This window comes from Schistocerca nitens, chromosome 4 (assembly GCF_023898315.1).
Source record: "Schistocerca nitens isolate TAMUIC-IGC-003100 chromosome 4, iqSchNite1.1, whole genome shotgun sequence".
In the NCBI taxonomy this organism is placed as follows: domain Eukaryota; kingdom Metazoa; phylum Arthropoda; class Insecta; order Orthoptera; family Acrididae; genus Schistocerca; species Schistocerca nitens.
The window spans coordinates 503,546,917-503,560,105 of record NC_064617.1 but is presented as its reverse complement, the minus strand read 5'-3'; the positions used below and the strand labels follow the sequence as shown (position 1 = coordinate 503,560,105).

The 13,189-nt window shown below is 40.8% G+C and overlaps 1 protein-coding gene across 4 annotated transcripts in view; it reads left to right on the top strand.

The window, feature by feature from the left end:
• The window catches only part of LOC126252967 (tonsoku-like protein), a 286,128-nt gene that overhangs the window by 92,353 nt on the left and 180,586 nt on the right, over positions 1–13,189 (top strand). For all 4 annotated transcript variants that reach the window (XM_049953987.1, XM_049953984.1, XM_049953985.1 and 1 more), the window contains exons 8-9: positions 5,620–5,734; positions 5,899–6,050. In XM_049953987.1, coding sequence (XP_049809944.1) covers positions 5,620–5,734; positions 5,899–6,050 — 267 coding nt within the window. The remainder of the gene's footprint in view (positions 1–5,619; positions 5,735–5,898; positions 6,051–13,189) is intronic.

The window sequence follows — 13,189 nt, the reverse complement described above, 5'->3', positions numbered from 1 at the left end:
TTCCTCAGCTGCTTCTGTTTTCTGCCACTTTTCAGTGGTAGAACATACCTGTTGCAATGTGTTAACTTTCTGACTTAGCCATCTGCATTCCCATGTTTCTTGTGTGGTTGATGGATTATTTCAAAACCAAACCTACTGTCCAATGCTTTAACGTGCTTGGTGGGACTTTCAAAGGACTTTCAAACCTAATAGTAATTTTAATCCTGCATAGTCAATTATCACTTTAAATTTCCTACCTTATAAATAACACCAAAATTATGCTATGCCATATATGAGGCTGAGCATTTCCTGCTTCTGCTTTATTCAGCTGACGTGAAGCATAGGCAGCCAGATGTTCCGCTTTGTCCATTTCTTGACGCAGTGCACATCCAATCGCTTGATTATATGTGCAACAAGACTTAATAATTTGGTAAAACCAACACTGGTTCAGTTGTTAATAATTCTTCCAGTTAACTAAAAGCATCCTTGTATTCCAGTGATCAATAAATCTTCACTCCTTTACTCAGTAGGTGAGTGAAAGGTTGTGCTATCTCTACAAATTTTGGACAAACTTTCTATAGTAATATGCTGGGTGTATCTTCTTTTCCTTATGCAGTGTCAGGGTCAGTCTGGACTTCCTCACAATTACTCACATACCCTAAATATTGTATTTAATGTAGTGTAAAGTGACAGTGCTTTCTACTGAGTGTTACATGCGCTGCAAGCATCTGCTTAAACACTTCTCTTAACTGTAGCACATTGTTCCATGTCCTTTACAAAGACAGTTATGTCATCCAAATATTCTATACAGTGCTTTGACTGTAATCCTCACAAAGCTCTCTCTAACAGATGCTGAAATGTGGCTGGTGCATTCTTTAATCCAAATGACATCTGTTGGTATTGGTAGTGTGCTGAAGGAACTAGAAATGTTTTGGCCAATCCTCTGGCGCGACTTCTAGCTGATGATTTGGGACCAGATAAGTACCAGTAGTTGTATGACTATTAAGATACTGCAACCACAACAAAACTGATAGGCTTTATTGTCATCTGTACTCTTTTTTTGAAGCAATCATTACTGCTGCTCCCTAAGAACTGGTACTTACTTCAGTAATACTGTTTCATAATTTTTATTAGTGATTGCAATTGTGATGATGTGGTATTCTGTACAGTTTATGATACACAGACAGTTCATTCCCAGTTGGGATTTCAAGCTATCACCAGTGTCCCTGGTAAAGACCAATTTCCTCAAACTCTACGAGCAACTGCTCCCTAGCTGACTTATCTGTTCCTTCCAAGTGTGTCATCTCTCCCTGCAATGCAGCTAACCTGGCAGCTTACTTATGCTTTACTCTGTCCAAATCATCTCTCCCTAAACTATGCAGATTGGTGACTGTCAACCCTTTAGACAGTCCATGTCGTTGTTCCAAAGTTACTGGTTCACCTATAAATTCCTGTATGCACACCACACTGCTGTGTACAAAACACCATGCTTTATCTAGTTCCTCATTTTCCTTTAGTGGCTGACCTATATACAAAACAGTTAACAGCAAAGCACCTATGTTCACCTGTAGTAGTTTCACTGTACCATGCTGTACTTTTCCCACAAATGAATCCTTATAGGCCTTGCACACAGTTGTATAGGTTCCCCTATCCAGAGAGATGAACCTTGTGGCAGTGTGGAGCTGTGATTGTTTCTCTCAGATGGAATGATGTCCCACAGAGTTCAGTTATATGCCATACAAGGTCAATTTTAGCATGATGTTCATGTAAGAAGTCTGACCTTAAGATCAGATAGTAACCATTGCCTGTAAGAGGCAAAACTTCCATATACTCCCAGAAATGTTCCCCCACTGTCCGAAAATACAGTATCATTGACCCTAGTGAGTGCATGTCACTCCCACCTGTTCCAAATAATCTACATCATAGTGGACCCAACTTCCTTTCCCCATGTAGGCCCTCAAACACATGCGAACGTATGCCCAATAAAGATTTATGTTTGTTTCCATCCACTAAGCAAAATTCTGCTTCTGCACACATTTTAGGTGTGCTAAATTTTACTGGGTGCACTGCTTGTTGAAGCCCCCATTACTGTTTAACAGTGGGTTACTATTTCTATACCGCATCTCTTAACATGCCCGTTATTAGACTTCTGTCTGCAATTTTGTTCTTGGTGCCCTCTTTGTCCACATTTCCTCGACATGACCAACAGAATTCTCACCGAATGTGGCTTGACCACCAACAATGGTAACGCTTGATTCCCACAAAAAATTCTCAGTTTACAGTTTTATGTGTATGATTTTAGTATATAGTATCTGTTTTCAACAACTTCAAACAGTTGTTTTCAACAGCTTCAAACAGTTCACTTTTTTCTGTAGGATATAGTCAAGTTCACGGTTAAAATTTCTTAATTGATTACAAGCCCATTTTCTGTGCATTACTAAAAACGTTATGCAAAATGTTGGCAGTACTCTTAATGTGCATTTTGCTGTACATGACTTCAGAAATTTACTATTCAATTGTGACTATGACTGATGTTATTGCTATAAGGGTTCATATATCCTATAATCAGTATGCCAATCAGGCAAAATCACAGTGAGCATTGAGGCAATTATCCCAACGATGCTCCAGCTTGAAGATACCCATTGGGTAAAACACTGTGTCCCACTGTGTGAAGAAGTTCATAACTGCCTGCTGCACATCCTTGTCCGACATGAATCATCAACCCTTCAAGGCCCTTTCTAAGGGACCAAAGGCATGATAAACACATGTGAAGAGATTATCATTATAAGGCATGTGCTTGAGTGTGTCCCACTTGAGTTGGCATAAATTCTGCATTACGAATTTGAGATGTGGGGATGTGGATTATCATGAAGCAGCACGGAACTTAGTGCAACATTCGACAACAGTGATTTTCAACACACTTGCTGCCCATACAGTCTTCATTCTCTGATGGATGTCTACCATGTGTGTCCTTCAGCAGCTGAGAAAAGAATAACAGCATATTGATCCTGTTTGGACACATTTGGTAATAATGTTGTCATAGTTGATGTACGTATCTGCATTTACAGCAGTATTTGAGGCATGAATCCCACATTGATACCTTGCCTTCATGTCAGTATCTGAATCGCGCTATGTTACATATACGCTGTAGTAACGTGCTCACACAGAAATTTTTTTGATCACCCCGTATATTTCTTTCCAAGTTTTTACACAAAATTTGATTGGGAGTAAGGCTTAATTGACATTCTCTGATGTGTCACTGCTAATACGGACACATTCACCCTTATACCATGGCTGGTTATGCTTAGGTTGATTATGAACATTCTGTGGTGCTTCTGCTAATACAACATACTTTCATCAATACACTAAAATTGACTGATGCTGTTGGAAAGGATTGAGGATGAAGAGGATTTCTCTACTATCTGCCACAAAAGAAATATTTACATTCTGTAAGCACCACAGCTTATGCTATCACTTGAACCATTACACTGGATAGATTGAAGTTAAGCACATGATTCATTAGTTTTAGACAAGCACAGTGTTAATAATTGAACTTTATTACAATTTTGTTGTCTGCCTTGGATGATATATATGATTTAAGTTGTAGTTTTGTTTTGGCTGTCCTACTGTGAAGTTTTCATTTGCGTGAGGAATCCAAGCATGAAAATCTAAAGAGTTCCAGGATGTTGGGCAACAGTTGCTGCATCTTGATTGACACAAGGACAAATACAACCTCTGGAGGTGCAAGAACATGAGGTTAAGCATCTCTGGGCTCACCAATGAGTTTTATGGTGGCTTATTTGTGAGTGTGCGCAAGCATGGAAGTCGTTTGAGTCTTCAGATGTGTTCAATTGTGAAACCCCAGTCAGAGAAACCACTGAAATCATCGTCTACACATTGGAAGAATTTTGAACAGTAATTTGCATGCAAGGAAAGTCATCCAAGATTGAAGTGGCATGATTTTATTACTATGATTCAATAACACAGGTTAATTTAAAAAGAGAGAACAGATTTCAGTTGTTTATTACAGACAAATTATGAAAAGTAGAAACACATTGTGCATGTCACTAAATAGAGGAAGGTCAAAGCTTTGACAAAGCCACACTGTTGTTTGTAGCAACATGCTGACTTTATCACAAGAGAAATCATTTTGTGTGTTGGAATTTGCATGAAGTCAGTCCATTTTTCAAGTGCAACAAGCATTCTGCCATCAATTCAGCTAGAAGCTGCCTCTGCGCAAGCGAATTTATGACTGTCATAAATAATTCTGAGAAGCTGGTTGCATATGCAAAGGGAAGAGCACTTATTGGCCACGCACTTCTGATGAAAATGTCGACCATATTGGTGGTGTGTTCCCATGGAGCCCTTTGGAAGTCCACAAGATGGGCAGGCCATGAACTTGAACTTTCTAAAACAGTGCTTTGGAGCTTTACAAGCTGCAGCTACTCCAGCAGTTGTGCCCCGATGGCCACAACCGGAAGTATGAATTTAGCATTTCAATTCCCGAGGATATGCCAGAGAACACTCATGTTTTTGGATGAATTAACTTTTCATCTGTTGGGGAAAATAAACTGCCATAATGTAAGAATTTTGCGAGTCACAAAATCCTGGTGTTGTCGTCGAACATGAAAGAGACTTGCCGAAACTGAATGTGTTTTGTGCTGTTTCTGTTCACAGAGGTTATGAACCCTTCTTTTTTGCAGAGGTAACTGTGACAGAATTCTATCTGGACATGCTACAAAGTTTGTTGTTTACTCAACTTCACAAAGATTCCAGTGATTTCACGTTTATGCATGGCACCCCCCTCCACTTTGACCTTGAGGTGCAGCATTATCTTAACATCACCATTCCACAGCATTGGATTGGTAGAGGTGGACAAGATTTTGTTCATTAATTTTGGCCGCCTATGTCACCAGACCTCACACCTTGCAATGTTTTTTGTGGAGGCACATAAAAGTCAGAATCTTTGTCCCACCTGTGGCAGCTACTCTTCAGGATCTGAGCTTTTTATTGGAAGCTGTTGATTCAATAAACAGGGACCTATTGATTCTTATGTTGAATGAAATGGTGGACTACTGTTTCTATGTTTCTCTAGCAACACATGGAACTCATATTGAGTGTATGGTGGAGCTAATGTTGTGTGTATGACATAGTGTTTGGGTGAATGTAAAACTTTGACCTGCCATCTGTCCAGTGACATGAACAGTGTGTTTCTGTCTTTCACAGTTTCTTTTTGAATCATCCTGCATCTTTTGACAAAGGATATAATAAAATAATGGTGATGTAGAGTAGAATGGTGATGTGAGTAGAAACTGCTGAGAGTGTTCTCCATGTCGCACAAAGTCTCATCACGTGCTGATGCTTGTCTGGGACACTTTTGATTAAGCTTTACACCAATTCATCTAAACCCCTTCACTAGATATATGTTATTGGTATTTTGTGATGGCTCTTTGTACATCTTTGGTATTATAATGTATATTTAAAGTATTTTTAATTGCCTTAACACTGGTGTGTAACATGAAGATTGATTTTGAAGACATTATTACACTTAATTTATAATGTTAGTATTTGACTACTATGGATTAAACATGACTAAATAGTGTGAAAAAATTGGAATTACAAAAAAATTGTTGATTCCAGGTTTACTTCAGTCAAAGTGATTTTCAAGCAGCAAAACAGACTTTGGTAAAAGCTTACAAAATGCATTCTCCTAATGAAAGTGATCAAAAGAATGTTGAGCGGTTGTTGAAAATAGGTGAGCTTCACTACAATTGATACTCTTCCTGAAGACTGTGTTCTATAACAATGCTATGTGTACTTTGTTGGTGTAGAGATCAAAGTGGAAAATGAAGTCATTTACATTATTTTAGATTCCACTATTTCATCTGAGTTAACATTTTCCCCTGTCTTTTCCATTAGCAATTGCTTTGTGCCGGACAGAAGAAAAACTTCGTGTATTAGAAGAAACTGATTTTGTAAACAGAAAGAAATTGTATGAGATAATGGGTGATGGATCAGTAGCAGTGAAAAACTTTGATGGGGCACTAATCTATTATCAGAAGATGTTGCAGGTAACAAATAATTTTTCTTATGACAATTGCATAATCATATATAAAAGTCTTAACTTTCATGTGAAACAATTACTTCTGAACAATGAATGAATGAAAGGAACAGGAAAAATCTGAGCTCACTCTGCACAACTGATCCTATAAAAAACAACTACATGTTCCTGAAGGCCGGGCTTATGTTTCTGCACCTATGTGGCAGACTTGTATCGCATGGGCTCACACTTTCCTGTTTTACGTGAGTGGTCACCTTAACCAGTTTGGCCATCCATGCATGACTCAGGGCCAGACCCAAACTTCCGTTTGTTGTTGTTCCTACAGTGCAACTTGTACGTGTACACACATTATGTATGAAGGAACGTAGTATCATTCTTCTTTACAATGTAGGCACTGCAGTATCACCAGTATTTGTTATCTGTGAGCTAGTTCACCACACTGAATCTCCTTTGTTGTTGTCTGTGCAGTTAGATGTGCACATGGGAAATTTGAGTAGGTATAGATGGCTAGTCATTGTGCAGCAATTTTGATTGATTAATAAAAACAGTATTCAGGGATACTAGTTGAGATATTTAATTGTAAAAGTGATCTTATTTAACTGCATAATTTGCAACACATCACAGTTTCATCAAAGCAGAATATTGCAATACACATTATCCATAAATGTGTGGAAACAGAATTTTTTCATGTCTCAACCACACCGCACCTATACATTGTTTCAATTCAGACTGAACTTGTCCAAGCATGTACTCTGTTGGAACTGCTCTTGTGAGCTGCCGCTACACAAGTCCGCTCAAAAATCTTTTGAAATTCTCAGATTCTTTTGAATAACAAACCATACGTCAGTTGTTTCATAAATTTAGAAGTTAATCATTTTTTATGTACTTTAAAAATAATGCTTTGTGATAATCTTTCTCCTCACACCTCATAGTTTACTATTATAGTTTCTGTGAATGTATGTATTAATTGTAGTATATTTTGGCAGTCACCTAAATATGACCTTGAAAACCTGGTTCCTTGCCTGTGAGTTTTCTAAATGTCAACAAATGGTCTGTCCCGGCACAGTGTCCAAAACATCGTTACCTCTTGCCCCCATAAAAATGATTCTGTGATTTAATTTATCTCCGTATCAAAGAACATAAACACATGTGATGTGATCAAAAATGTCAAACATTCTCCCTTGACAAATACTCTTCCAGTTTGTAAGTTTCCAAATCGAATAGTTTCTGTTTGGTCGGGTGGAAAAAAAGCACCATGCTGAAGTTCCTTTCGATTTCAGGGTCACTTTTATGTTTGATTGTGGGGCAGACCTCACCAGACCGTGTCCAGAGATTGGGTATTGTGTGGTGTTCAACATTCATGTAGGCACAAATATCAGGTCACCATGTTAGTTAACAAATATTCAGTATACTTATTTCACAGCATTTTGTGGTAACTAGATGAGACATAAGGAAGAATGCATTACTTTATCTTTTTCAAATGTGAAAATCATGTATTTTGAGTCACACACAAATGCAGTATAACAAGCTCTGATTGCTTCAAAAGGTTCTTCCCATCGAGCTGCTGAAGGATATGAAGTATGAGGTGTAGTAGTAAAGTTGTAGTTACCATCTTCAAAAATAAAGTTAGATAATTAGTTTTTTATCTGCTCTAAAACACGTATGCATTCCTACCTTTTGAAATTTCCACACCAAAGTACTGTAGCACTTCTTTAGACGAGCCAAAACAAAATGGTCCAGTCCACAGATAAAGTGGAGAATCATGCGATAATTCATTTTTGGCAGTACCTAAAATGTTGCATCTATGTTGGTCCAACCTGGGTGACTTCTTTAGTCTTCTTCAACATTCAGCTGTCCCGTAGGGATACTCTTGATTTGATTGTGTGGTCCACTGTGTGAGCTAAAAGGAATGTGAACTGACATAGAGTACAGTTGCAGCCTGATATGTTTTGGTCTCTCTTCAGCTCCCTTTGTCATTAGGAACTCAAATTTGTCTTCCACCTTTGTTGGCTTGGCTTCAAGTGTAATACTAGGCAGGGGCACTTAAAAAGTCACTTCATACATGAACATAATTTTGTTGTACAAGAATATTTCACAATTATTCTCTGTGATTACTTACTGTTACTATAGTGCACCTATCCTCATCTGGCATTGTGATATGTTGTAGAACTACACACAGAAACACAATAAATGTTTTTACCAAACCATATTATGAAAAGGATAGTTAGTGCTCACTGTATAGTGGAGATGCTGAGTCGCAGATAGGCACAACAAAAAGACTGTCAGAAAGTGAGCTTTTGGCCAGCAAGGCCTTCGTCAAAAGTACACAACATACACACACATACAACCACACACTCGCGCAAACATAACTTACACACACACATGACCAAGTCTCTGGCTTCTGAGCCCAGATTACAAACAGCAGTGCATGATGGGAGAGGCAAACGGGTTGTGGTGGTAAGGGGGAGGGTTAGCATGGTAGGGGTGGGGGATAGCAAAGCACTGCTTGGAGGAGTGTAGATGGATGAGGTGGAGAGAGGGCAGGGCAACTTGATGCAGTTGGGAGGTAAGACGGAGGGTGGAGAGTAGCGGCAAAGGAGAGAAGTAAAAAGACTGGGGGTGCATTGGTGAAATAGAGGGCTATTTAGTGTTGTAATGGGGACAGGGAAGGGTTTCGATGGGTAAGGACAATGACTAATAGAGGTTGAGCCTAGGAGAGTTGCGGGAATGTATGATATATTACAGTAAGAGTTACCAGCTGCCCAATTCACAAAAGTTGGTGTTGGTGAGAAGGATTCAGATGACACAGGCTGTGAAACAGTCAGTGAAATAAAGAACTTTGTGTTGGGTGGTGTGCTCAACAGTGGTGTGGTCCAGCTGTTTCTTGGCCACAGTTTCTCAGTGGCCATTCATGCAGACACACAGCTTGTTGGTTGTCATGCCCTACATAGAATGCAGCACATTGGTTGCAGCTTAGCTTGTAGATCATGTGTGTGGTTTCACATGTAGCTTTGCCAATGATGGGATAGATGATGCTTGTGACCAGACTGTTGCAGGTGGTGGTGGGAGGACGTATGAGACAGGTCATGCACCTACATCTATTACAAGGATGTGAGCCGTGAGCCACATGGCAATGGGTTGGGAGCAGGGTTTTGTTCCAGGATGGACAAAGATATTGTGTAGGTTTGATGGGCGGCGGAATACCGCTGTGGGAGGGGTGTGAAGTATTCTGGGTGGAACTTCCTTCATTTCAGTGCATGATGTGAGGTATTTGATACCCTGGTGGAGAATGCATTAATTAAGAAGTATCTAAAGAAAATAATTGTTAGGATTTGCCCTGTGGAGAATGTGATTCAGTTACTCCAGTCCTGGATGGTACTGAGTCACAAGGGGGATGCTCCTCTGTGACTACATTGTGGTATTTTGGAAGATGGCAGGTAACTGGAGAGGTAAGGCATGGGAGGTCTGTTTTTTTACAAGGTCTGTGAATGCTTCAGTGAGGCCCTTGGTATATTTCGAGAGGGTCTGCTTGTCACTACAGATGCGACAGCCATGGGGTTACTAGCCTGTATGGAAGGGATTTCTGGGTGTGGAATGGGTGGCAGCTGTTGAAGTGGAGGTATTGTTGGTGGTTGGTAGGTTTAATATGGACAGAGGTACTGATGTAGCCATCTATGAGGTGGAGGTCAACATTGAGGAAAGTGGCTTGTTGGGTTGAGAAGTACCACGTGAAGTGAATGGGTGAGAGGGTGTTGAGGTTTTGAAAGAATGTGGATACAGTGTCCTCACCCTCAAGCCAGAACATGTCATCAATGAATCTGAGTCAGATCATGGGTTTGGGATTCTGTGTTTTTTGAAAGGATTCCTCTAGATGTCCACGTTTCAGAAGGATTCCTCTAGATGACCTGTGAGTAGGTTGGCATAGGATGGTGCCATGTGGGTGCCCACAGCCGCCCCAGATTTGTGTGTTAGTAATGCCTTCAAAGGAGAAATAATTGTGGGTGAGGATATATTTGGTTGTGGGTGCCCACAGCTGCCCCAGATTTGTGTGTAAGTAATGCCTTCAAAGGAGAAATAATTGTGGGTGAGGATATAGTTGGTTATGGCAACTAGAAAGGAGGTTGTTGGTTTGGAATCCATCGAGCAGTGGGAAAGCTAGTGTTAAATATTGGTAATGCCACGGGCGTTACGGATGTTAGTGTAAATGGAGCTGGCATCAATAGTGACAAGCAGGGAGCCACGTGGTAAGGAACAGGAACTGTGGAGAGTTGGTGGAAGAAATGAGTGGTATCTTTTATATAGGGTGGTAGGTTGCTGGTAACAGGCTGAAGGGGTTGGTCTACGAGGACAGAGATTCTCTCAGTGTGAGCGCAGTAACTGGCCACAATGGGGTGTCCTGGGTATTGGATTTACAGACATTAGGAAGCATGTAGAAGGTACAAGTATGGGGAATGGTAGGGTTGAGGAGAGAGATGGACTTTGGGGAGAGGTTCTGGGATGGGCCCAAAGATTTGAGGAGAGACTGGAGATACTGCTGGATTTCTGGAATGAGGTCACTGTGGCAGGGTTTGTAGGTGGATGAATCTGACAGCTGGCAGAGTCCTTCTGCCAGGTAATGCCTGCAGTTCAAAACAGTGGTGTAGCCTTTGTCAGCAGATATGATTATAAGGTTGGAATCATTTTTTAGGTGGTGGGTTGCGGTTCTTTCTGTGGATGTAAGGTTAGTTTGCATGTTGAGGGATTTTGGGAGTGATGATGAGGCAAGGTTCAAGGTTTAGAAATTCTGGAAAGCTTACAGGCGGTGATTTGGGGTCAGTGGAAGTGGATCATGGTTGGATGGAAGATTGAGTGAGTCAGGCAGGGTTCAGCATTGGTCTTCGGTTGAGTGTGATTGGTGGGGTTGGTGGTGAAAAAGTGTTTCCCCTGTAGGGACCAGGAGAAAGAGAGGGTTTTTAACAAGTCCTGCATGATTGGATTTGGGAGTGGGGCAAAAAGTGAGGCCTTTGGAAAGAACCGATACTTGGATGGGGCTAAGGCATTTGGGGGAAAGGTTGGTTAATGTTTTTCGGGCATTCATTAGGGTGGTGTGAGGAAGTTTTTGAAGGTGGAGTAAATGTAGTGGGTCTGCAAGATGGGGTTTGTCAGCTATCAGGGGATGTGGGGGAGGTTTGAAGGTGGTTGTAGAGGTAGTGGATAATGGTAGTCCAAGGTGGGAGTAGGAAGTGAAAAGGGTGGAGAGCTTTTTGAGGTGGTGGTGTGCATGTTCCCTAGTTCCTGGAGGGAAAGAGTTTCAGTGTGTGTTATGAGGAATTTGAAATTGCATATCAGGAGAATTTTGTGGCTGGAGAGAAGGTATTGCAAGGTGGTTTGGTCTGATTGACATGGTTTTTGCAGGACTGTGTTGGTGAGGGCTAAGGATTGGTGGGGTTTGAACAGATGGAGGTAATTGTGGAAGCAAGGGTTTCAGCTGGAGATAATTAATTAGATCGTAAGGACATTTGAGGGGATTCCATCAGCCAAGCAACAATGCAGGAGCAGTATGTGGGACTGGGTTCCCCCTGGGGATAAGGAAAATTTTCTATACTGACGCAGTTGGAAGGAGCAAGGATCCCTTGTGGCAAAAAAAAAAAAAATAATAAAATATATATATATATATATATATATATATATATATATATATATATATATATATATATATATATATATATATATATATATATATAAATAAATAAATAAATAAATAAATACACCCAAACACATGGCAAAAGTCATGAAAAGGATGAAACGGATGAAGCAGAAGAAAATAGGATGAAATCTGAGGGAGTAGTCCGATAGTGAAAGGAAAAAAACAACTGAAATTGACATGAAGACACTATGAGCTCAAATAAAAAATAAATAAAATGATTGAATATGGGCTTCAGGTCTGTGAGTGGATACTGTGAAGAAGTGGGATGGCAGATGGGACTAGATTACGTAAATGTAGTAGGTACGAACTGGAATAGTGAGAAGGAGTGGGGGGGGGGGGAGGGAGTAGTTGGTAGAATGGATACCAGCTTGTGTGGCACAAAAAAGTTACAGGAAATAGTACGCAAAAATATGCCAGAATGACGCAGGAAGAGTGATCAGTTTGAATGTGTAGGATTAATGGTATCAGCAGGAGTAATGTGAGACATGAGATGCTGCCCTAAAAATCAGCTCAGTCCTGTATCCGTCTGTTGTTCGCGGCTGAGGCAGTTGATACAGTGTGGCTTGTAAGTAGAACATGAAATGCTGTTTCTAATGTGACAAGAGAAACACCAGAAAGAAGAGAAAGAAAGATGGGCATGAGTAGAATAATGCAGTAGAAAATAGTAATAAAGGAAAGCAGCATTGGTTTATGGGATGGAAGCTGTCAGGCAAAAGCAGACAATGGAAAATCTAAGATGGAAAGTAACGGTATTATGAAAAGGATAGTTGCTACTCACCATATAGGGGAGATACCGAGTCGCAGATAGGCACAACGAAAAGACTGTCAGAAAGTGAGCTTTCAGCCCACAGTACCTTACTTGAAAATAGACGATACACACACACACACACACACACACACACACACACACACACACACACTAGCTGTTGAACCCCAGCAGTGCATGATGGGAGAGGCAACCGGGTGGTGGGGATAAGGATGGCTGGGGCACTGAGGGGAAGGGTAGCAGGGCAGGGGTGGAGGGCAGTAAAGTGCTGCTTGTGGGAACATACAGGGATGAGGTGGAGAGAGGGTAGGGCACTTAGGTACAGTTGGGAGGTTAGACAGAGGGCAGGGGGTAGGTGCAAAGGAGAGAAGTAAAATGACTGAGGGTGCATTGGTGGAATACAGGGCTGTGTAGTGCTGGAATGGCAGCTTGGAAGGGGCTCGATGGGTAAGGACAGTGACTAATTGAGACCAGGAGGGTTACGGGAATGTAGGATATATTGAAGGGAGAGTTACCAGCTCCACAATTCAAAAAAGTCTGTGTTGGTGGGAAGGATCCAGATGGCACAAACTGTGAAACTATCAATTGTATTAGGCGGCATGCTCAACAACATAGTGGTCCAGCTGTTTCATGGCCACTGTTTGTCAGTGGCCATTCATGCGAACAGACAGCTTGTTGGTTGTCATGCCTAAGTAGA